We start from the raw sequence: 26363 nt of genomic DNA on the forward strand, positions 1-26363 counted from the left end.
GCGTGTGCGTAATGCGTATAGGTAACAAGATACTAGGCTTTGTGTGAGGGAGTTTGCATGCTTGTAATGTATCAGAATCTTTGCATGCACTTGTGTACTGTACATGTCATGGGTGTTTGTTTACCCTCATTTAAATGAATGTGATAAATATGAGAATGCGCCTAACGGGTCCCTCATCATGCGCCTGTCCTCCTCTAGTGCTGATAAAAGTGTCTTTCTCCGTCCCTGACCCCCCCCTCCATCCCTCGTCAGACGGTAGTGGTAAGGACGGAGCCATCAGCCCCCCCTCGCCTCACCCCTCTCCAGGGAACGGAGTTATCGCCCAGCCTAAGAAGATCCGAGGGGTGGGCTTCGGAGACATATTCCGGGAGGGCTCGGTCAAGCTACGGGTCAGACTACCCAGCCCAGACAAAGAGGAAAAGAAGGACAAAGTGGGTGCAGAGCCATGTTTTTCTTGTACAGTACATTACACTGTGTTGCATATCAGAAATAGATGCGCGTCGGGATGTAGGTGTTTCTACCATGAGAGTACAAATAAAGAAAGAAAAAATAAATATATATATTTTTTTTAATGCTGGATTAATACTTATTATTAATCAAATCTCGTAGATGGCACAGCGGAGTACAGTAGCTATTCACGAGATTTTGTCGTGCCAGCACAGATTGTGTTAACAGTTATTCATGTATGCAGAAAAAATAATCACTGTCTGTTACTTTTCTTTATTGATTTCATAGTTCTAAATCAATCAAAGTGGTCCTCCTGACCTAGTGTTTTGTGGGTGGTACAACGGTCTTGCATGACAGGCCAGCTTGACTAATACAGGCATGTCACTCTAGTCGGCTGATTTACAAGATGCATAGTTGAGGTTGTAAGTGTCCCAGACAGCTATATCTGGCCATTTAATTAGTAGTATTTTTCACGGTTCCTGCCAATTGTAAAACGTCTAGGAAATGTATTTGCGTTATCAGCTCTTGGAAAATGCTATGCTTATACAAAAAAGTGTGGAAAGATGTTCAGTCCAAATATGGAAATGACCAAATACATTAGATACAGTATGTAACTGTAGACCCCACTGTAAAATGATATCCCTTTGTTGACAATGTTGGGACTGTATACAACACTCGACAGATATGACCAACCATGTTCCAATTTGGAAATTACCCAGTTCCCATCTGGCATTGGTAGACATTGTGATCCGCAGGCTTCTTCCTCTGGATTATCTACGGTCGTGTTATTGTTCAGCCAGTCGGCATGCACCACACTGACTGAACATTGATCAAATCTAGTCTTATATTCCAGTCTGGAATTGTAGGTCTTTGAGTGGTGAAAAGGACAATTATACAGATTTAAGCTTCTGCTTGGATTTATGACTCTTATTCTATTTTCATATCCTACTTTATGTTAAATTCCTGTACAAGACACCACTGTCTGAGCCTCCGGGACCAGAGGGAATAGTAATGCATAACGCGGCTAATAACTAATTGTCTAATTGTGTCCTTAACCCATTCTGAACGGGAACCCATTTTTGTGTTAGCATCATGTTATGCTTTAGCTATTGAAAAATAGCAGATCTACAAGCTCATATCGCGCCACCGAGTGGCGCGATACGAGCTTGTAGGTCTGTCCCGTGGAAACCTCGTTTGAATCTGATCTCAGGTCAGAATGGGTTAATTAGCGATATTTAGCATGTATCCTTCCTTCTGAAACCTGCTCCCCTCTTCCCTTCCTCTCTTCCACCACAGCCTCCACTCACTGCTAACATGGCTTGCTCCACTCTCCTCCACAACATGTCACGGCATCACAATATGTCGCATGGCCTCGTTGCCGCAAGCAACCCACAATTCTCCCGTTCTCACAATATATGATCCCCTCACCCTTTATTTTACCATCCTCAAGCCCCTGTAGTCCACGCACTGCGTGCCGCTCTAAAGATAGTGGTGTTACTCATGCCTATGATGAAGACTCGATAAGATTCAAGATGTTTATTGTCACACAGATGTACAAGTACATGCATTGTGAAAAACGTAGGTTGGGGGTGCCCCACAATAAAAACATAAATAACAGTGTAAACCCCATGTAAAGGGTTATTTAAAAGGTTTAAAACAACTCGGATAAAACCCATGTAAAAGGTTTTTAAAGGAACACAGACGGCACACAAGGCCTTAATACGTGAAAAAGTATTGTTAATTTGTTTAGCAGTCTTGCAGCTAAACACATTTTTCACGTATTAAGGCCTTATAGCATTGAAATGCATTCTTATTTCCAGTTTTTCTACCAATACAAATATCATTTGAGTGCTCCAGAACATGGCGTATTGTTTGCATAGTATAGTATTGTCCTGCAGAAGGAGTGCCCGGTTATTTCCGTCACTTTGCCACGCTTGCTGATTCCGTCTCTAGTTTTTACTTCATGCGGCTGCGTGTTAATAGTTTCACTGTCACAGGAAACGTGTGCTAAATGTCTTTCAGATACTTTCCTCTTTGATGCCCACACAGTCACACCACCCTTGTGGTTCCACCAGTGTTCATAAACAATATCCATTTGTTGTATTTTCCGAATGCTCCCTCAACCATTACTAAAACAAATTTCAGAACATCACTGGATTTGTTTAAAATGGCTCCCTCTTCTTACTCTTGCCATGGTACAAAAAAACACAACATGCAGATGCCAGATGTGTTTTCACTGTGTATCTTTTCAGTAATGTATTTTCTTTCATCCCAACATTATTAACTACAACCACTCGTAACCAGTCGGATAGTAGACGCAACTCTCTGTCTGTGTGGATTAAAGACATTACACATGCATGTGCGCATCCAATCATGTCGAGGAAATCATTCCCATTTGTGTCGTTTGCTTCATTTTAGCCAATCCCATCATTACCATCCGCCGCAAAGCCCGCCCTCCCCACGCCAGAGTTACTGAGGCCGGACGGAGACTGCAAATCAAAATGTAAGTGAATTCATTAACGACACAATGAATGTTGTTTTTAAATTTGTGAGGAAAATGTTTCCACTTTGTCCTTTTGGTTTCCCTCACTAATGACTGGAAATTATGGCACTCCACAAAGCCAAATGCATTGTGGGTAGCTGTGATCACAATGTTCCTACTCTGTGATCGACCAGTAGATCACAAAGGATGTGCAGGTAGAACACATGACATATATGTCCCTAAAATATATATAATCTATCACTTGAATTAAGGTGACTTGATTGATTGACATAAAAAGGGCCTGCACACAAACATCAGTAGCATCACAAAGTTCTACAATATAACCTACCAATTCCATTTCCCCTCTCTATCTCCTGTTCCAAGTGTGTCTTATGTAACCATTTCCAGCAAACGGATAATACTTATGTTGGTTAGTAGATAGTTTTGACCTGGTCATTTTGAAGGTAGCTCAAGTCAAAAAAGTGTGGGCACCCCTGCTGTACACCAGTTCTAGAAGTGTACACCAATTCTAGAAATAAATGATCAAGCAGCAGCTAAACGGATGCCTTGGTGTGCTTTTAATTGTTAATATTATAAAAATATAACATCCTTTTTGTCAGTATACTGTAAAGCTCCAATATGTTGATCTCACATGTTTAGTGATTCATTGTGAGATTTCAAACTGAATCAATGATTAATTAATGAAAATGTGTCTTGATGTTGATGATGACCAACACATGTACTCAGCCTAGAGTTCCAGTTTACCTCATTACTGAAATGTACATCTTCATTATTCACGTTGGAATTGGATGTGAGCATATACTCATACATACACCTTTGTTTTTTCCCCCCTTGGTATGAGAAACATTGTGTCCAGCTCACCACCTGAACCCTTTTCTTTCTCCTGTCTCCTCAGCTAAAGAATATTGTAAAGTTACGTTTGCCTTTGACTCCACAAACGAAGACGAGCTCAGCTTGAAAGAGGGTGATGTCATCCAGATACTGAGCAAGGTAAGCTGCCACAGGCCTATTACTAAGACTCCACTACGCGAGGAAAAGCCGCATTGTGCTTAGTGGTTATATTAACCTATTTATTGCGGCTAGCTGTTAGCATAAACCCCAGTTCCAGGTGCCACGATACACGATCACATGAACCCATTTTGGACTGACAAAGGGCTTCTAAAAAACCTATGTTTCTACATCAGTGGTGCTCAACCTTTTTCATGTCAAGGACCCCCAGAATTATCTCTATTGGGCCACGGACCCCCATCTCAAAATATGTTGTTCCAGGGATCCCCCAGAAGCAAATATTTTAGTTAAAAACGTTTCCTCTGAAATATATATATTCAAAGATTTCCACCACATTTCCACGACTTAAAAAAAAATAGCAGACCTACAAGCTCGTAGGTCTGAGCTTGTAGATCTGCTATTTTTCAATAGCTAAAGCATGACATAATGCTATAAACACCAAGAGGGGTTCCCGCCCAAAATGGTTTTTTCTCGTGTGTACATGTCTTCTCTCCCACACATAATGTCCATGACATGAGACAAAATGCAAATGCTTAGGCTTTGGTCAGTTTGAATAAAATGAAAGTTTCTCTGATTTACATATTGTTTGTATGACAGTGATTCTGCACAGCACATATTTTTTTATAATCTGCCTGAAACTCCAGCTGTAACGATAAAAGGGGAACCCGATGGGATTTTGAAGTTCCATTATTCATAGTTGTGAGACTGCTTCAATTAAACTTGCATGCCTTGTCTATACATAGAAAGTGGTTATGACCAAAAGGTGCAAAAGTGCAGTGAATGCAACCTCAGACTTCTTTGTTTTTATGAAACTACCATTTAGTTTGTCGAGACTTAAAGGACTCAACAGAGAAGGAAGAATCGATAGCCCCAGCAGGGCCGGCCAACGCTGAAGCGCTCGGCCCTGCTGGTCACAGCTGGGACTGTAGACGGGCCCGTGCATTTAGCATGAGGAAACCCAGTGCAGCTGGGGACATTTTTGGACACCAAATTTTGGTGTGCAAATCAAAAAAACGCGGAAGTAGAGCGTTCTTCCGGGTGCTTCAAAAAGCCACTGAGCAACGTCCATCTATCCGCCCTCTATCTTTTATAACTCTATGGGGCGACAGCAAGGGCACGGTCACCCCTGGAGTTTAGTTAGTTCATAACTCTATGGGGCGACAGCAAGGGCACGGTCACCCCTGGAGTGTAGTTAGTGGGAGAGCTCAGCTGACCTGACGGACCTGGATGTAGGGAGAGGGGTTCAAAGTTCAGCGATGTACGGGGGTCAACCAAGAGCTTTGTAAACCTACTGGCAGCCAGTGGAGAGAGGCCAGGATTGGGATACAATGGTCCCTCTTCCTAGTACAGTACCTGTCGAGATCCTGGCTGCTGCGTTTCAGACCACTTAGATGGGACAGGGAAGACTGATTCCAGCTTCTTTTTTAATTTTTCTTATCATTTTTATCCCATTTTATTGACCCGTGTCAATTATTGAATGTAATCCTAGGCGCTACACTTCCTCTGCCAACCTGAGAGGGCATGGGACTGCTTCTTTTCACCTGACAGGGGAGAGTTTCCCCGGCCGGACGTAGTGCGTGGGAGGAACACGTTATTCCGACCAGTTCCTTTCCCCTCCATCAGGCGCCCCGGCTGGAGGCTGGCCAGGGGGAGGTAGTTTAGAGACCAGGATTACTGCATGTTTTTTGTGAGGGTATACCTACCCTAGGGGACACGGGGAGAACATGCAAACTCCACACAGAAAGGCCCTTTTGCCAACCCCGCCTCGGGTATGGGCACTGACGACGCGGAGGAGAGGGTTTTTGATTCTAACGTGAAAGCATTACAGCAGAAAGTATACATGGTGATCCCGTGTCATCCCATTACTCAGTGGACGTCTTCGAAACTCAATTTGACGGCCTAATTTCTCTAATAGACTGTCCAGCCTACAGCCACCTTCCCGGAACCAACTGTACTCATCTGATTAATATTGACGTTGCAGTCACATTTGATCGGTCTTACTGTTGCTTGCTTAAAGTGGAATACCAGTGACTTTAAAATACATTAATAATTTCAGGAACCCTGACTTTACAGTTTTATAGAAAACTCAAACGTTGGATTAACTAGTAAACGGTGTGCCGTATGTTCAACGACAGAAAACGGTGTGTAGTACCAGCTGTCACAGAACCGTTACTGTCATTACTGATCTCAAAAGCAGACGTTTAACCCTCTAACACCCGCATTAATTTCTACTTGCAAAAAATAGATTTCAACCTTACTACTACTTTGTACTACTAGCACTGACACTAAAAAAGATGTTAAAAAAAATAAAAAAATAAAGTTTGATGAAAAATTTATAATAATTATATAATAATTATATAATAATATAATAAATTAATAATTTACATTTGGGGGATATCTTTCACAATAATAATAAAACATGTTCTAGACATTCTAATGATCACAAAAAAACATATATTACAATTATTTTACCTACTTTTATTAGGGTAAAGGTCAAAAGTTTTAGGTTAAAAAGTCAATTTTTTTTTTATTTGTGTGAATTTCAGCCTCTGTGGGGGGTATTTATATGCAAATATCATGACTAATGGCATTGAATTGGCATTGCAATGAACATCACTGATGACATTTAGGTGAAAAAAGAACAGAAAAAAAAAAAAAAAAATTAGTAATTAATTAAAATAAAATTGTAGCTAAAAAGCAACTCTGGGTGCTAGAGGGTTAAGCAGAAGTTTAATTTATACACCATCGCTACGGTGTCTTTTGGCAAGCGAAACCATCGTACTACAAATATGGCTGCAAAACACTGCATAATGTAATGTATGCTGTGTAACTTGTGTTGAGTGAATGTTACCTTATGCAGAGCAAACATGCACGAATATCGTCAGACTCTGTCATGTCAGTCATTCTTAACCTTTTTCTTACAACACTGGAATGTAAGGCCAAATGAGGTGTCGACTGTCACCACACTAGGAACACAGCCAGCTTGTATAGTCAGGGACGTGCACACATAGACATCATCAAAGGGGGCTTCAGCCCCTGCCCTTTTACCCGTCTGTAAAACAACTGCCCTCTCCAGACCACGAATGCAGCGTTTACTACGGTTAAAAGACATGCACATGCCTCTCCTTTCCATGACATACCGGAAGGCATGCAGCGTTCAGTCTCCTGAACTTGAACGTAGCATTTTGCGCTGAACAAATTTATTTCTAAATCCATGTCGTACACACTGCATCTCCACTAGCTAAAGATTGCTGGGTTGCGCCCCGAAAATAGCTGATCTACATGCTCTCAACGCGTCGCAGCGCGACACGCTGTGAGCTTGTAGATCTGCTATTTTCGTTATTGTTTTTGTCTAAAAGTGCCCTCTTACAGGATGTCAGCCCCCTGCCTCTCTGACACGCTCTGCACGTCCCTGTGTATAGTGCAGCTTCACCACTGGTCACCGGGGTGCATACTTAGATTAGACTAGTCATTGGTTAGACATGGGTTAAGGTTAGGTTTAGGTGTGCTGCCCCGTGGGAGGTTAGGTGTAGGGTGAGGGTTTGAGATGGGTTGTAGTAGTTATAGGACTAGTAATGACTGGTCTAACCAATGACTACCGTAGTCTAAACCAAAAACTGTCTAAACTAAGTACTGCACCCCTGTGTACAACGCATTGTGACTTGTGTGGTTTCCTTCCACAAATGGCACACATCATAACTTACTGTTAAGCTCTTAGTGTTTGGTCAGGGAGACCACACTGTTAATGGATTATTAAATAATGGTATCTCTATCATGCCTAATACACCATTTATTTTCAACGTCAGTAGATGACACTTTCTCCCCCAGAAGTCCTGTAAACCTGCGCATTAACCCATTCTAGACGGGACCCCTTTTGGTGTTAGCATTATGTTATGCTTTAGCTATTGAAAAATAGCAGTTCTACAAGCTCATAGCGCGCCACCGAGTGGCGCGCTACGAGCTTGTAGATCTGCTATTTTTGAAAAATCGAAGAACGACTGACATTTTTTAGAATCTGATCTCAGGTCAGAATGGGTTAATCAGACCAGTGTGTGTGTCCAGTGGAAACCTCGTATGAATCTGATCTCAGGTCAGAATGGGTTAAGCATCGTACTTTCCACACAGTGTGAAAGAGGAAGGAAGCCTCATGCTTCTTTTTTTTTTAACAAGCCTTTTAAGCGCTTTCCCCTTAGTCTTCAGGAAGGACATCCCTCTGTTCAAAGACAGGAAATGATCCATCAAGTTTGACAGATTCCCTCATTTCCCTCTCTCTGTGTCTGCATTGCTGTGCCTCGTCGTGGGAGATGGACACATTGTTTGCTGATCTCTCTCTCTCTCTCTCTCTCTCTCTCGCTCTCTCTCTCTCTCTCTCTCTGCACTCAGCCCAGGCCCACTCATATTTAGATCCGGCTGTGCACACACAGGCCCTGCACTCACATTTAGATTCTTTATTTCTATACCCAAAGTCAAATCATCTGTCAACCCAACTGGGATTATCGGTCTATTGATCTACCCAAGTTGTTGATGAGACCGTGTCTCCGGGAACTCATTTGTCACTTTTAAGTCCTAATTGTGTGAATTCGACTTAAAACTCTTTCAGCGCCACCTGGTGGTCACCAGTTTAGGCTTTGAGTGCCAATTCTCCCATTATAAAGAGAGAGAGAATTTGTAATTATATTATTCATGTAATGTGCATGTCATCACCTGTACACCAGATTAGAGGAATTTTCAAAATATGGAAAAAAAAGAATGTAAAAAAAAAAGATAATAAAAAAAGAATATATATATATATATATATATTTCCAAGGGAAGACGTCTTGTCGTCCGTGGCATCCGGTACTTAATTGGCAATTAGACGTCTTGACGTTTATGGCTACTAAACAGTTTTAATGTGTGCTGCCTCAAGCCTCTTTTTCTTCACCCTTGGCGAGGCACTCAGAAGTGAAGTGTTTGTTTGGGAAGTATAGCAAGCAAAGAGAAGGGGGGGTGTTTTTTCTGTCCGGCAGAACCAATTTAAATCTTGTTTGTGGTGGCCGTTTGTGACGCACGTGTGAGCCTATTTCAGCTGTGCTGCATTTCAACAAACATTGAGACATATTATATTACATGTTCGATGACATCTTTGTATATTGGTCAAGACATCGGTAATTGGTGGTCTAGGATTCTTCAAAATCTGTATTGACACCAGACCCAAAATCCGTCATGTCATTCTAATTTGAACAGATGAAGTGCTAATGAACCAAATGTTTAAATCATAATGAATCAAACATGATAGTCCACATAATGTTAGATCGCTAGATCAGTGTTTTCAATAACCTAAGGATCTTTTAGATGATTGTTAGATGATCAAAGTACCGGTACTTTCTTTTAATACCCCCCCAAATAAGGAAAACATTTATGATGATCAAAGTATGTGTGCAAACGTTTTTTTTTTTAAATGCCAATATTCTGTTTGTCCTGAACCTGAAGACAGGGCTTAAAGTTCTCAGTCCTGGGGACGGATTTCAGTCCTGAGGATTTCATAGGGGTCATTTAATGAGATCAGTGCAGATTTGCAAAAAAATATCTTTCAGTCTTGGGATTATTTTTGGCTTTAAGCCCTGCCTGAAGACCAGATAGGGGCATCTACTCTACTTTGTAATATAAGTTCAGTTAACTTTTATTTATTTTATCACCCCGACGGTGTTTAAACACACAGGGTAAGAAGAGGTGGACATACTGTCTGTAACAATAAAACCAATCAAACTAGTAGGGGGGATGCAAAGGGGAAAAAGGCATCTCTAACAGCTGGAGGGAAAGCATTCCAGAGACGGGGTGCACAATGTGTGAACGCTCTGCCCTCACAGACTTATAGCTTGTTACGTAGACGGCACTAGAATTGCATTTTATGTAGTCATAGCACTTTATAGTACACATGTATAATATATAATATAGTATAGTATGTATAGTTTACATAGATACTCGTTCTTAGTTTATACATGATTCATGATAACTACTTTTTATATATGTGATGTATGCCATGCTTTTGTTATTGCTTAATGTAAATCGCTCTGGAGTCTGGATTAAGATCGTCTGCTAAATGCCTAAATTGTAAATAATTTTTAATTATGCTTTGTGACTGTGAGGTGACCAGCAACCTGGGAGCGTAGTGGTCGTCCGGTCCAGGGATGTATGGTTCTATTAAAATGTAGGTTGCAGCGTTGAAGCTTTCTAGGTATGGTTCTATTAAACTGGACATGTAGGATGCAGCGTTGAAGCTTTCTAGGTATGGTTCTATTAAAGTGGACATGTAGGATGCAGCGTTGAAGCTTTCTAGGTATGGTTCTATTAAACTGGACATGTAGGATGCAGCGTTGAAGCTTTCTAGGTATAGTTCTATTAAACTGGACATGTAGGATGCAGCGTTGAAGCTTTCTAGGTATGGTTCTATTAAAGTGGACATGTAGGATGCAGCGTTGAAGCTTTCTAGGTATGGTTCTATTAAACTGGACATGTAGGATGCAGCGTTGAAGCTTTCTAGGTATGGTTCTATTAAACTGGACATGTAGGATGCAGCGTTGAAGCTTTCTAGGTATGGTTCTATTAAACTGGACATGTAGGATGCAGCGTTGAAGCTTTCTAGGTATGGTTCTATTAAAGTGGACATGTAGGATGCAGCGTTGAAGCTTTCTAGGTCAGGAGCAGCACCTGAAGTCGGCTCTGGCCTGTGTCGGCAGCCAGTGGAGTGCTACGAGTGCTTGGTGTGATGTGGGCGAGGTTCCTGTTCCTAGTTGGTACTCTAGCTGCTGCATGTTTATAAGTAGCCGAGCCATAGGCCCATAGGGGCAGGAGCCTATCTCCTGTTTCTGTAGCCATGAGGCCCATAGGGCAGGAGCCTATCTCCTGTTTCTGTAGCCATGAGGCCCATAGGGCAGGAGCCTATCTCCTGTGTCTGTAGCCATGAGGCCCATAGGGCAGGAGCCTATCTCCTGTTTCTGTAGCGTGAGGCCCATAGGGCAGGAGCCTATCTCCTGTTTCTGTAGCCATGAGGCCCATATGGCAGGAGCCTATCTCCTGTTTCTGTAGCGTGAGGCAGCTTGATGTACAAGGACACCCCCTGGACATGACGCTAGTACAGTATGTCACAGGGACTTACCCACAATCCAACCCTTGATGCTGAGTGTCAAGCAGGGAGGCATTGGGTCCCATTTTTATAGTTTTTGGTATGACCCGGCCGGGGATTGAACCCCAACCTCCCAGTCTCAGGGCGGACACTCTAACCACAATATATGCCACATATATGCTGCATGTTTGACTAGTCTTAACGGCATTTATTGACCATGGTTTTTCCGCGTCGGGAAGTGATGGTGTTGGTTGGGAAGAATTCTAGCTAGGTTGCGCAGATGAAAGAAGGCAGATTTTGTGATGTTTTTTTAATATGGTAATATCTATGGTATATGAATATGTGAAGAGGTTGGTTGAGTATATGAATATCAATTTTTGATAAACCCTTGCCTTCTGAAATTCCACGTTAGAGTAAAAAAAAATAGAGTTTTGCAAGTAACAGAGTAGAGCAGAGTATATCAATGCATAATCTCATTGGGTAGCCACAAAGGCCTATAGTCGGGTCCCGAGACCCTGACTGTGACGCGCCGCAGACCCACTTCTAGCTGTCCAACTTCATTGCCTTCATCGCTCGAGGTTTGGCCCCTGGGTACGGTTTGGCCCTCTGGAATGGTGCACTCTGGCAGTAAGGCATTACTGCCAGTCAGTCACAGAATGCCTCCTAAACACAGGGTTTGCTGCTTCGCTCAGCACAACAGCCACTGAGACTCTGTTGAGCTATGATGCCTCCGACTCATGTTTAGTATTAAGTAACACCCAGAAGCACTGTAGGAATCTGCTGCCATCTAGTGGGGACAGTGGGGAAAGGATGGTAAAATAAGACCTTACTACTACTACTACTCCTCGATGTGTTTCTTTTAGTGTAGTTGCTACACACATCATCATTATTAATTTTGTATTATTATACTCCATGTGTTTCTTTAGTGTAGTTGCTATAGGCATTGGGCAACACACATCATCATTATTAATTTAGTATTATTGTTATTAGTGTGGTTGCCCAAAGGGCAAACGGACTATAGTTATTGTCACACTTAACTTATTTTCCTTTTTCCGGAGTAACCTACCTAACTTCCGCTGTGATTGGCTGAGCTTTGCATAACAGTAGCTAATTGACTGTTGTTCATGGTTACATAACAGCTATGTTTTACAATCGTTTATAAAGACATTAATTCCCTTGCAGGGGCAGAAGACCAAACTATTCAATATTATAGATTTTCTTTTTAATTACGACTTTTCTAGTTATTAATATTGTTAATTACTGTCAGACCCTTGGCACTGGGCAGGGGGCGGGCCCTGCGCAAGTGTCCTTGAGCAAGACACTGAACCCCTAATTGCTCCTGATGTGCTGGTTGGTGCCTTGCATGGTTTCCGCCGCCATCGGTGTATGAATGTGTGTGTGAATGTAATGCACAATCTATGTAAAGCGCCTTGGATAAAGGCACTATATAAATGCACCATTTACTCAAGGTCGGGCATCTCTCTGTGAAAATGCGTGTGTCGAATTTGAAGTCTGTGGGGCGAACGGTTCTCGAGTTAAGTTAACGTGGATTACAGACGTACCGTACATACACACTTACAGAGACGTGGTGCTTTTATAGATGGATTTCTTTGGGATTTGGGTTTAAGAAAACTGGCTATTTCACCCTTTCTTAATCTTAATCTTCATGTTGAAATGCACTTTCTTACCGGCACGAACAATTATTATTTCCGTTTACAGTTTTCCTCTTTACATTTTAATAATATAAATACCACTAACGGTACTTCTAGTACTATTATATATTTATTTGTACTTATCAGCTGCTACTTATAATGAATAATAGGCCTAATATTATTATTAAGGCAAAGTAAAGAAATATACCAGCAGTGGGGGGTCCCTTTTAACCATTATAGCAATGTTCCGGTCTTACTCATTGCACTGCAGGGGGGCATGTAAATATTATATGAGGAGAGAGAGAGTTCATGGAGTTGTGCAGCTGGAGGATGTTTCTATGTTCTATACATTTGTGTGTGTGTGTGTGTGTGTGTGTGTGTGTGTGTGTGTGTGTGTGTGTGTGTGTTCGTTTTACACACTGTTTCAAATGTTTGTTTTTGCGTAAATTAAAGCCCTGTTACAAGAGTGTCATACAAAAGTAGTGAAAATGGCAGATGTACAAATGAGCTTGTACTGTAGATCTGCTATAGCTTCACGCCTTCAAATGTAAAAAAAAAAAAAAACGATTATGAATTAAAATGAAACAGCTTTGGACACAGTTTGTAGGTTTCCATCTGTTCAACCAAAGGCATGGCTCCCCCGTATCTTGCAAGTATGATCGAACCGTACAAACCCTCGGGGGAAGCTGGAAGTACCTTCACTAAAAACGCTCGACACGTCCCAAACTCTTCTCCCTTCTGGCTCAAACTATGGAATGGGCAACTTCCCATTACAATCAGAACTGCAGCCTCACTCCCAATCTTCCGCCGTAGTCTGAAAACCCATCTTTTCAGACTCCATCATGTACCCTACCCCCTTAGATAGCATTTCTGTAGACTTGGATAGCATTTGATAGAGTTATAGTATCTTACATAGACAGCACTAGAATTGCATGTTATGTAGTCATAGCACTTCATAGTATATATGTATTAATGTATAGTATAGTATAGTTTTTCATTATATAGATATTCCACTGTTACGTTCTTGGCTTACGCATGTTTCATGATAACTATTTTTTATGTATGTGATTATTGTAAATTGCTCTGGATTAAGAGCGTCTGCTAAATGCCTAAATTGTAAATTCCTTCAGTCTTCCTTCATGGCCGTCTGTCTGTCTGTGTTTTTGTTTACAGGACACAGGAGAGCCGGGCTGGTGGCGAGGGGAGGTCGGCGGCAGGGAGGGCGTTTTCCCTGACAATTTCGTTACAGAGATCGACAAAGAGGTGAGATGAGATTAACAAACTATGAAAGGGAATGAACACTTGTTGACAACCTGTCACTGTGTATTAGAGCTGGCGCATGGCTTACACCAAGGCCCCGTTTGATTTAGCCCAATGCCTTTCCACATGGGCGGCAAGTAAGGTCCATTGATAATCTGGCTGATTGCTTTTGAGCCAAAGAGTTGTATCAATGCTCAGACAACTGAACAACAACAACTGAACAACCTTGACCTACAAGCTCACACCATTGTGTGGTGAAGTAACCTAAAGTCTGCTTGTTGGGAAGAGTGAGAGGTATAATACCAATATAAAATATGTTCTGAATTGTTTTCTCCAGGCTCCCACACCGCGAGGGTCGGTGAAATTATCCCCCAAACAGGACACTGAAGAGGTAAGATTCCCCAGCTGATGGTATGTGTGTAAAGAATGTCTTCCTGCAGAAGACGAGTGCATTGCAGATGACCCACTTTTATCATACATTCCAAGCTCTCTGCATAATGAGATTACAGCCCATTGCTCACAATTCCGTGTGGAACAGCATATGCCAAAACTGTTTGGAAATTCCATAGCAAAGTTAGAATACCGTACGTTGGGGGGCACGGTGGCACAGTTCGTAGTGCTGTCGCCTCACAGCTAGAAGGTCCTGGGTTCGATTCCCGCTCGGGGCGCTGTGGGTGCGGGCGCTGTTTCCTCCTCCGCGTCATCAGTGCCCATACCCGAGGCGGTGTTGGCGAAAGGGCCTTTCTGTGTGGAGTTTGCATGTTCTCCCCGTGTCCCCTATAGGGTAGGTACCCTCACAAAAACATGCAGTAATCCTGGTCTCTAAACTGCCTCCCCCTGGCCAGCCGGGGCGCCTGGTGGAGGGGACTGGAACTGGTTGGAATAACGTGTTCCTTCCACGCACTACGTCCAACCAGGGAAACTCCCCCCTGTCAGGTGTAAAGGAGCAACTTGGACACTCAGGCATGAAGGAAGCATAAGTTCAAGTCCGTTGCTCTCCCCAGGTTGGCGGAGGGTGTGTAGAGCTCAGGATCACATCAGATAATTGACACAGGGGTGAAAAATGGGTTACAAAATCGTGGGATAAAAATTATATAAAAAAAAAAAAAAAGAATACCGTACGTTAACTTACCACTGTAGATACTTTTTATTTTCCAAATGGTTTTGAGGATGTGCTTGAAACTCTGAAGCACAACACCTCCCCTTTTATATATAATGCCTCCCCTTTTCCAACAGGGGTTGGCCTAGTCTAGCAGCAGCAGTAGTTGTTGTTTGGTCTCCCATGCCAGAGACCCGGGGTTCAAAACCTGGGTATGTCATTTTATGTATGCCTTGTGGCTTTAATATGCACCCTAAAATGTCAATGGGGTGTAGTGGAGGTGTAATTAGCCCAACCCAATATGCCTCATTATTACCAGCCTTGAAGAGCTACTACCGGCAACACACAGGCAGCCATTGTATAGTACCATTAAAAAATATATAAAAACATGTGTACACACATATTGACGCTGTCGGACAGACAAACCTCATAACACTATTTTTATGACTTTTTCAGTCACTTAACGTCCTACTTTGTTGTAACAAGACTGACAAGCAAAAGTAGTGAACATAGCCGATGTGACGCGTTGTGGCCTTCCAGATCTCCTATTTTCAAGATGTTTCGTTAGTTGTTGGACTTACAAGGTTTGCACCTGATAGCGACGATATAATATATACGGCTATATACACATGCTAGATGATGTATACTTCCTGTCCCCCTTCATCCCGCTGGGACAGTTCCAGAGATTGGTCTAGTCTTTTTTATTTGCGTTTGCACCGTCTAGCCGGCAACAAAAGAATGAAGTACCTGATAAAAAGGGACAAATGCAACAAGATTACATTCTGTTGCCTTTTCAACAGAATGTAATCTTGTTGCATTTGTCCCTTTTTTTATCAGGTACTTCATTCTTTTGTTGCCGGCTAGCAGTTAGCATTTATGAAGTTCCCAGTGCCACCATACGCGTTCATTTTAAGAGTCGGAGTTTGCCCGCCCCCCCCACACACACACTTTAGTATTATTGGCACAAGTACACACTGTTTACCTTTCGTCAGAAGCTTTTACATGGTGGGAGTGTCGCGGTACAAATGCACAAATTTAAATCCGTAATTTGGATGGCAGAAGATCCACCAAGGACAGCTCTCCTGGATTACGATTTATGGACGCTTGAAAATCCTGCTTTACACAGTGATTATATTTGAATTGAGAGTGATTATATTTGAATTGAGAGTGAAAGTGTGTGCATTCAGCAGACATAAACAGTCATCAATCATAAACAGTTGAAAGTGACAATGCAAAACGAAAGTTGCTTTTTATTTTCCTGTAGGGCGTTTTGACATTCCACACTGCAAGGGGACCCACAACACACATTCTGACAGGCATGATTGTACATTAACCCATTCTGGCCGGGAACCCATTTTGGTGTCGGCATCATGTCGTGCTTTAGCTATTGAAAAATAGCAGATCTACAAGCTCATAGCGCGCCACCGAGTGGCGCGCTATGAGCTTGTAGGTCTGCTATTTTTGAAAAATCGAAGAACGACTGACATTTTTTTAGAATCTGATCTCAGGTCAGAATGGGTTCATCAGACCAGTGTGTGTCCAGTGGAAACCTCGTATGAATCTGATCTCAGGTCAGAATTGGTTAAGTACATTTACTCTGTAAATGTCCACCTCTGGATATACTGTATAGGGGCTTAAATTCTTAAGAAAATGCTTTCCTCGCTGCGTTTTAAAAAAATGCCATTATTATGATAATCGATCATAATAGGGCGATAGGGCCTTTCTGTGTGGAGTTTGCATGTTCTCCCCGTGTCCCCTAGGGTAGATACCCTCACATGTTCTCCCCGTGTCCCCTAGGGTAGGTACCCTCACATGTTCTCCCCGTGTCCCCTAGGGTAGGTACCCTCACATGTTCTCCCCGTGTCCCCTAGGGTAGATACCCTCACATGTTCTCCCCGTGTCCCCTAGGGTAGATACCCTCACATGTTCTCCCCGTGTCCCCTAGGGTAGATACCCTCACATGTTCTCCCCGTGTCCCCTAGGGTAGATACCCTCACATGTTCTCCCCGTGTCCCCTAGGGTAGGTACCCTCACATGTTCTCCCCGTGTCCCCTAGGGTAGATACCCTCACATGTTCTCCCCGTGTCCCCTAGGGTAGATACCCTCACATGTTCTCCCCGTGTCCCCTAGGGTAGATACCCTCACATGTTCTCCCCGTGTCCCCTAGGGTAGATACCCTCACATGTTCTCCCCGTGTCCCCTAGGGTAGATACCCTCACATGTTCTCCCCGTGTCCCCTAGGGTAGATACCCTCACATGTTCTCCCCGTGTCCCCTAGGGCAGTGTTTCCCAACCTGTGCTACGCGGAGCTATGGTGCTCCTCTTGATGTCTCCAAGTGTTCCGCCTGATTTTAACTAAATTAACACTATCCCTCCCCCGAAAGCAAAAGCTATTGAGCTGCAGGCTTCCTATTGTTGCGTCGTTGTTGTCACACGTCTAACCATTAGACATGCGATAACTACAACACGGAACAATAGACTCTAACGACCCTCGGCCATTGAAATGTTAATGCTTAGATGCATGCAGAAGACGCTACATTTCGCTCCCTCCAGAAAGACTGGAGCGCGCAGAGTGCATATGCACGTAGACGGCAGACACACACAGTCCCGACCCAAACACTGAGGAGGTAAAGTAAACGTGACGTTGTTGTGATTAAACATAATGTGCCACGAAAAATAGCTGTCCAAAATAGCTTTCCATAGATGTCCAAACATGATCGCCTCGTTCGGCCAACAAAATATAACTCCCTCCCTTCACAGAAGCGCAGCGATGCCTGATTTATTCTTCGTCGTACACGTGTTATGCTTGCATGCTGAAAATGGCTGATCTACAAGCTCACAGCGCGTTGCGGACGCAACGCGTTGTGAGCTTGTCGATCAGCTATTTTCAGCACGTGGAAATAAGCAGGCTGTGAGAACTGAGACCCTTCACAATAAAAGCATGCAGCATTCACAAGTTGGCTCATAATAAAGAAAGGAAAAGGATTAGGTGGCATTTCACATTTCATATGAGCAATTTTTTTGAAACTGAGGCTCTGTCTCTGTCCTTTTCTTTCTCTTTGAAGTTATTTGATGAGTGCTGTCATGTGTGTTTTTAAAAGTATATTTACTTTTACGTTTTACTATATATTTAATATATATATATTTAATATATATATATATATATATATATATATATATTTATATATATATATATATATATACACCACCCCCCCCCCCCCCCAGGTGTTCCCCGAGATTTTAGGGCTATGAAAAGTGTTCCCTGGGACAAAAAAGGTTGGGAAACACTGCCCTAGGGTAGATACCCTCACATGTTCTCCCCGTGTCCCCTAGGGCCTAGGGTAGATACCCTCACATGTTCTCCCCGTGTCCCCTAGGGTAGATACCCTCACATGTTCTCCCCGTGTCCCCTAGGGTAGATACCCTCACATGTTCTCCCCGTGTCCCCTAGGGTAGATACCCTCACATGTTCTCCCCGTGTCCCCTAGGGTAGATACCCTCACATGTTCTCCCCGTGTCCCCTAGGGTAGATACCCTCACATGTTCTCCCCGTGTCCCCTAGGGTAGATACCCTCACATGTTCTCTCCGTGTCCCCTAGGGTAGATACCCTCACATGTTCTCCCCGTGTCCCCTAGGGTAGATACCCTCACATGTTCTCCCCGTGTCCCCTAGGGTAGATACCCTCACATGTTCTCCCTGTGTCCCCTAGGGTAGATACCCTCACATGTTCTCCCCGTGTCCCCTAGGGTAGATACCCTCACATGTTCTCCCCGTGTCCCCTAGGGTAGGTACCCTCACATGTTCTCCCCGTGTCCCCTAGGGTAGATACCCTCACATGTTCTCCCCGTGTCCCCTAGGGTAGATACCCTCACATGTTCTCCCCGTGTCCCCTAGGGTAGATACCCTCACATGTTCTCCCCGTGTCCCCTAGGGTAGATACCCTCACATGTTCTCCCCGTGTCCCCTAGGGTAGGTACCCTCACATGTTCTCCCCGTGTCCCCTAGGGTAGATACCCTCACATGTTCTCCCCGTGTCCCCTAGGGTAGATACCCTCACATGTTCTCCCCGTGTCCCCTAGGGTAGATACCCTCACATGTTCTCCCCGTGTCCCCTAGGGTAGATACCCTCACATGTTCTCCACATGTCCCCTAGGGTAGGTACCCTCACATGTTCTCCCCGTGTCCCCTAGGGTAGATACCCTCACATGTTCTCCCCGTGTCCCCTAGGGTAGATACCCTCACATGTTCTCCACGTGTCCCCTAGGGTAGATACCCTCACATGTTCTCCCCGTGTCCCCTAGGGTAGATACCCTCACATGTTCTCCCCGTGTCCCCTAGGGTAGATACCCTCACATGTTCTCCCCGTGTCCCCTAGGGTAGATACCCTCACATGTTCTCCCCGTGTCCCCTAGGGTAGATACCCTCACATGTTCTCCCCGTGTCCCCTAGGGTAGATACCCTCACATGTTCTCCCCGTGTCCCCTAGGGTAGATACCCTCACATGTTCTCCCCGTGTCCCCTAGGGTAGATACCCTCACATGTTCTCCCCGTGTCCCCTAGGGTAGATACCCTCACATGTTCTCCCCGTGTCCCCTAGGGTAGATACCCTCACATGTTCTCCCCGTGTCCCCTAGGATAGATACCCTCACATGTTCTCCCCGTGTCCCCTAGGGTAGATACCCTCACATGTTCTCCCCGTGTCCCCTAGGGTAGATACCCTCACATGTTCTCCCCGTGTCCCCTAGGGTAGATACCCTCACATGTTCTCCCCGTGTCCCCTAGGGTAGGTACCCTCACATGTTCTCCCCGTGTCCCCTAGGGTAGGTACCCTCACATGTTCTCCCCGTGTCCCCTAGGGTAGGTACCCTCACATGTTCTCCCCGTGTCCCCTAGGGTAGGTACCCTCACATGTTCTCCCCGTGTCCCCTAGGGTAGGTACCCTCACATGTTCTCCCCGTGTCCCCTAGGGTAGGTACCCTCACATGTTCTCCCCGTGTCCCCTAGGGTAGGTACCCTCACATGTTCTCCCCGTGTCCCCTAGGGTAGGTACCCTCACATGTTCTCCCCGTGTCCCCTAGGGTATAGGTACCCTCACATGTTCTCCCCTTGTCCCCTAGGGTAGGTACCCTCACATGTTCTCCCCGTGTCCCCTAGGGTAGGTACCCTCACATGTTCTCCCCGTGTCCCCTAGGGTAGGTACCCTCACATGTTCTCCCCGTGTCCCCTAGGGTAGATACCCTCACATGTTCTCCCCGTGTCCCCTAGGGTAGGTACCCTCACATGTTCTCCCCGTGTCCCCTAGGGTAGATACCCTCACATGTTCTCCCCGTGTCCCCTAGGGTAGATACCCTCACATGTTCTCCCCGTGTCCCCTAGGGTAGATACCCTCACATGTTCTCCCCGTGTCCCCTAGGGTAGGTACCCTCACATGTTCTCCCCGTATCCCCTAGGGTAGGTACCCTCACATGTTCTCCCCGTGTCCCCTAGGGTAGGTACCCTCACATGTTCTCCCCGTGTCCCCTAGGGTAGGTACCCTCACATGTTCTCCCCGTGTCCCCTAGGGTAGGTACCCTCACATGTTCTCCCCGTGTCCCCTAGGGTAGATACCCTCACATGTTCTCCCCGTGTCCCCTAGGGTAGATACCCTCACATGTTCTCCCCGTGTCCCCTAGGGTAGATACCCTCACATGTTCTCCCCGTGTCCCCTAGGGTAGATACCCTCACATGTTCTCCCCGTGTCCCCTAGGGTAGGTACCCTCACATGTTCTCCCCGTGTCCCCTAGGGTAGGTACCCTCACATGTTCTCCCCGTGTCCCCTAGGGTAGGTACCCTCACATGTTCTCCCCGTGTCCCCTAGGGTAGATACCCTCACATGTTCTCCCCGTGTCCCCTAGGGTAGGTACCCTCACATGTTCTCCCCGTGTCCCCTAGGGTAGGTACCCTCACATGTTCTCCCCGTGTCCCCTAGGGTAGGTACCCTCACATGTTCTCCCCGTGTCCCCTAGGGTAGGTACCCTCACATGTTCTCCCCGTGTCCCCTAGGGTAGATACCCTCACATGTTCTCCCCGTGTCCCCTAGGGTAGATACCCTCACATGTTCTCTCCGTGTCCCCTAGGGTAGGTACCCTCACAAAAACATGCCGTAATCCTGGTCTCTAAACTACCTCCCCCTGGCCAGCCTGATGGAGGGGAAAGGAACTGGTCGGAATAACGTGTCCCTTCCACGCGCTACGTCCAGCCGGGGAAATTCCCCTCTGTCAGGTGAAAAGAAGCAGCTTGGACTCCTCATGCATAGAAGGAGGCATGAGGTCAGTCCGCTGCCCCCCCAGGTTGGCAGAGGAAGTGTAGCGCCCAGGATTGCATTAGATAATTGGCACTGGGTGATAAGAAAAACTGGGTTACAAAATCGTGGGATAAAAATTTTGAGTTTAAAAAAAAAAGATAATCGATCTACAGCTGAGCTTTTAGATCTGCCATTTGTCACCATTTCTGAAAAAAGGCGTCCCGTTCCATGAAATGTGGCGGTTTTGGACACATTCCACCCGACGGCAACAATAAGAAATTATGTATCAAAGTGGCCACAGACATAATTATGGCACTGGTACTGCATGGTGCTTTTAACCCATTCTGACCTGAGATCAGATTCATACGAGGTTTCCACTGGACACACACTGGTCTGATGAACCCATTCTGACTTGAGATCAGATTCTAAAAATGTCAAGCTATGAGCTTGTAGATCTGCTATTTTTCAATAGATAAAGCATAACATGATGCTAACACCAAAACGGGTTCCCGGTCAGAATGGGTTAAGACCTGTCTCGATGCACTTAGGAGGTGCTTGATAAGAGACAACCTTTCATTATCCTTTCAATTGGGAATATGACATAATGACACAGTCGTGCTATGCCCTACCGAGCATGATGACTAATATTGTTGTGTCCAGGGTCCTCTCTTGTTCATCATTGGATTAGTCCTTCCACAAGAACTGGTCCACAAATACCATATTGCAATTACATACATGCATTTAATTGGCCTGATGTTTCTTGTTCCCTGTGGAAATCGGGGGGAAAAACTAATTAACGATTTTCTTTCTGCCTGTATTATTGTCCATTGGCATTTAAACTAATGAATGTCGCTACATCTCAGTGAGAGTCATGCTCTGACTCTGATTGACCCAATCAATTTATTTTTCCTTCTCTCCCCTCTCATAGAAACCCAAGAAGCCACCGCCGCCTTCTAAAAGCGTCGGTAAGGAAACTTCTTATCTTCTAAAGCCCACTCCTTCCACTCTGCAGTCTGCAGTCACCTCGGAACTGTGTGTGTGTGTGTGTGTGTGTGTGTGTGTGTGTGGTTTAAAAAATAGAAGATCACAACAGACAAATAGTCTGTTGACAAATAGTCACAACAGTTGTGACTATTTTCGAATGTCCCAATAAGTATAAATTGGTTAAACAGATTTTGATGCTCTATTAACACAGAGTGCCACCTGGTGGACGAAAGTGGCGGTGCTTGCCTTGGGTGCCACGACGTGATGAGAATGAATTCCACTATGACGCGCGTCCGGTTTTGGGTTCCATCTTGGAAGCTAAAGTATTAGCGTTAATGCTATAGTGAGCTAAATTGAGGCCAATCCCTGCTCTATAAAACGTGTTCCAATCTCGATCACCGGATAATCACAAATGACTTGCGAACATCAGCGATTTGTTCAAAACTTCGGACGGCACCGTAGTTTCCGAGAGAAGAGCTTGCAAAGGCTAATACAGAAGCTAATGGCTACAGAGAAACGGAAGCAGGGCTGGCGAGGCCGGGTGCAGTACTTAGTTCAGACTAGCCATTGGTCCGACAAACGACAACCTACCTCAAACCCTAACCTAACCATAACCGCAAGCACGGGAGCAGCGCAAGTTCGAGCGGTTCCCGCATGTCGGACTAATGCTCCGTCGGAATTACGTGCGGAACCCGGCGAGGCCTTAGCCAGCGTCCGTAGCAACCGGATTGATTCCAAAAATGAAACGTAGCGAGGCGTTCTCATAGAGATATCACACGCCTTAAGACGAGCCTACTCGTCATGAGCACCCCGCGTAATTAAGTTTATAGGACGAGTATAACTGTCAATAGCAACAAATGTGTTAAATAATTTAGCTGGAGACCCCCTTGCTCCCCCAGAGGGACCCCTGGAGGTCCCCAGAGGGACCCCTGGAGGTCCCCAGATCCCACATTGAGACCCGCCGTTGAACAGATCTAAGGGTTTGTTTGTTCATCTGGAAGAATGGGAAGCAGCCAGAGCTGGAGGGGACAACACGTTGCCCTTCAGGGATTGCATCTATTTGACCAAGATGTGTACTTTGTTTTACAGTGGCTTGCTTTCCACCCAACCCCCCCTATTATCACCCCTAAACACAACACCACTACTGAGAGCACACACACACACAGACCACACTAAAAGCCCTGCTCGCGGCCCCTGGAGGCTCTGCTGATCCTCGCGGCCAACCAGATCAAAGTGGCTTGAACCGACTGACATTGTCATCCCCCTAGAATCCCCCTTAACTACACATTCACTGCTATTGACTACATCATATCTATAACACCTTAAAACATGAGTTAATTAGACTAGTCACTAGTCCTTAAACCCGTTCGAATATATAAACACCAAATTATGTACAGTGTGGGTAATGTGATGTAATAGATCACATTATTGATTGGAAGGGAATTGCTAACTGATGAGCTTGGGAAATTGGTATTGACATTGAAATTATTATTATTAGGCAAGTGGTCTGTGTATTCCTGGGACTCACATAAATATGTCTCTCTCTGACACATACACACAGTGCGCCGTCGTTGCCATAGATAGTATGTGTTATTTATTTGTCCCGGCCGGCTCACAAACGCGCACGTACCTGTCGTTGCAAGACAAACACCCGTATGTTGCTGATAGACGGATAATAATCGATCCGATTTTGTCCTGCCGTTCATTTTATCACATTAGGTGCAGGGCAGGCTGCTCGACGGTGAGTTTATAATAGCCTGTTGTAACATTGTCCTTGGCTTTGACTACCTCAGACAGGACGTCTGTAACCGCACGCCACCAGGCTTTCAGCTGCCCGTCTGCCACGCACCCCCCACCACACCTCACCACCCCCCACCACACCTCGGCGTGGGGGTGGTGGGGGGAGATCTTTGGCTTTTTGCCAGGGATGCCTTCGCTGTTTCACCCGCGTTTGGTTTGAAGTTATATCGAGTGACATTCGAACATTGCAAACTTTTCAAATAACTTCAGTATGCAGGTTGGCAGAGGAAGTGTAGCGCCCAGGATTACATTAGCTAATTGACACTGAGTGGGAAAAAAATGGGTTGCAAATTCGTGGGATAAAAATGATAAGAAAAAAATAAAATAGTGAGGCAGGCAGCCAACAGCGAGAGCGGTGTAGTTGTAAAAGGAGGGGGGGTACGGTGCGAGGGGAATGGATGTTCAAGCTAACGACGCGTCGAGCCCTTCCCAGCATGCATTGCACTGTGTGAATCGCATGTCACGTGTTCTAAAAGGGAGGTATACGGAAGGGACTAAGTATTAACTAATAAATATAATTAACAGTATAACAATATAATTTAACAGATTTGTTAAATTGAAAAAGAGAGGCTGTGCATGATGGAATGGTCAATGTTTGTGTTCAAATGCAGATCAACTGGCCAAGCCAGTGAGGAGCAGGGGGGGAATGGGACAGACAGACAGACAGACAGACAGACATTTGCTTAATTTAAGTAGGATACTCTATAGATGTATGCGTTTGGCACTGACATGTTTGAATGTCCATTGTCCAACTCCCTCCTTAATTTGTGTGCTATTATTAGCTCAAGGATAGTGTTCTTTGTGTGTGTGCCATGTCTATGCTTCATTTCAGACGGGTCAGTGTAGACAAAGACTAGACACAGGAAATTAAAGGTAGAGATATGAGACGAGACAGATATTGGATTCAAACTGGTTCACAAGGATAATTGTGATCTGTGCAATCAGATGAAACTGAGCCACCTGGCCACCCGTTCATCACATCTGCCCAACATTGTGACGTGAGGGTTAATGAGGTTAACAAAGTGTGTTTTATGAAATTGGTACATTGTAATATCAAACATGAATAATTACACATCAAAGTCTACAACATTACCTTAAAGGAGTCATAAACTCAGGCATGGATTTCCCTCCAGCCAATGGAACCCTGGATGCAGCAACAAGGATCTCAAGATATAATTTACAATTCAGGCATTTAGCAGATGCTCTTAATCCAGAGTGATTTACAATAAGCAAAAGCAACATCAAATGCATATAGAAATAGTCATCTATGAATCTAGGATCACAAGTAAACTGAGACTCAATCATCCGTCTAACAGTAGAATATCCGTACATTGAAACTTTAAAAACTATAGAATGGCAGATCAATAATGGCCTGGCATCCGTCTACAGAACATGCTATCTAAATTACAATTCAAAGTCTGGGTGGCTCAGACTTTGAAGAATCTTTGTAGACCAACATCAGTGTTGTGTACTCTGTGCAAGCAGTAACTGGGAGCCAATGGAGAGAGCGGAAAAGGTGAAATCTTTGGTTGGTTTGAAGTCGACCAAGCGTGCTGCGGCATTTTGGATCAATAGGAGAGGCTAACGGCTTAGTCATAGTCTGGATTTTCGGTGGTGAAGGTGACCACCGGAGCTGAAATAACGTTGAGCGGTGGTGAGTAAAAAACAGAGAGAAGGGCTGGAGCGGTGGCGGTGGTTTGCTCTTCACCGCGGCTCGTGACGTCATGTTGTAGTTCGGTGGTCACCTAACCTCCGAAAATCCAGACTATGTATGAGCCTTTAAGGTGGGCTGACTCCTGGGTGAGGAAGGGTCTATATATCCTTCAGATGTTATAGAGTCAGTGTAAACCTAGAGGATTGAGTGACCGTTGTGGTGTGTGTGCCTTGAATGAGAGCTGACTGTCCAGGACAACACCAAGGTTCTTTGCTGTTGGAACTGAAGTCACCAGGGTGTTGTCTATGGAAATAGTTAGCTACTGCGTGGGGGAAGAAGCTATCAGTCTTGTCTGGGTTCAGCTTGAGATATAATGTATGGATCTCTACAGCTATCATTGGACTGAGTTTCTGAGAAGTGACTGCATGGTGGACATATTGGAAGAGCAATAAATGGCCTTGATTTATTTTTTTATTTGTCATAGATTGATGCTTTTGGTCCCACTTTATTTAAGATGACATATAGCAGATCTATAAGCTCACTTTTAGATCTACTAGTTATGTAGTAGAT

At 44.6% G+C, this 26363-nt stretch overlaps 1 protein-coding gene across 2 annotated transcripts in view; it reads left to right on the forward strand.

The window, feature by feature from the left end:
* The window catches only part of cd2ap (CD2-associated protein), a gene marked incomplete at its 5' end in the record, with an annotated part of 89982 nt that overhangs the window by 33676 nt on the left and 29943 nt on the right, over positions 1 to 26363 (forward strand). For both annotated transcript variants that reach the window (XM_080790515.1, XM_080790514.1), the window contains 6 exons: positions 253 to 431; positions 2866 to 2950; positions 3846 to 3940; positions 13886 to 13975; positions 14310 to 14363; positions 22284 to 22320. In XM_080790515.1, the coding sequence (XP_080646641.1) occupies positions 253 to 431; positions 2866 to 2950; positions 3846 to 3940; positions 13886 to 13975; positions 14310 to 14363; positions 22284 to 22320 (540 nt within the window). The remainder of the gene's footprint in view (positions 1 to 252; positions 432 to 2865; positions 2951 to 3845; positions 3941 to 13885; positions 13976 to 14309; positions 14364 to 22283; positions 22321 to 26363) is intronic.

This window comes from Protomyctophum bolini, assembly GCF_963924005.1.
Source record: "Protomyctophum bolini genome assembly, chromosome: 19".
In the NCBI taxonomy this organism is placed as follows: Eukaryota; Metazoa; Chordata; class Actinopteri; order Myctophiformes; family Myctophidae; genus Protomyctophum; species Protomyctophum bolini.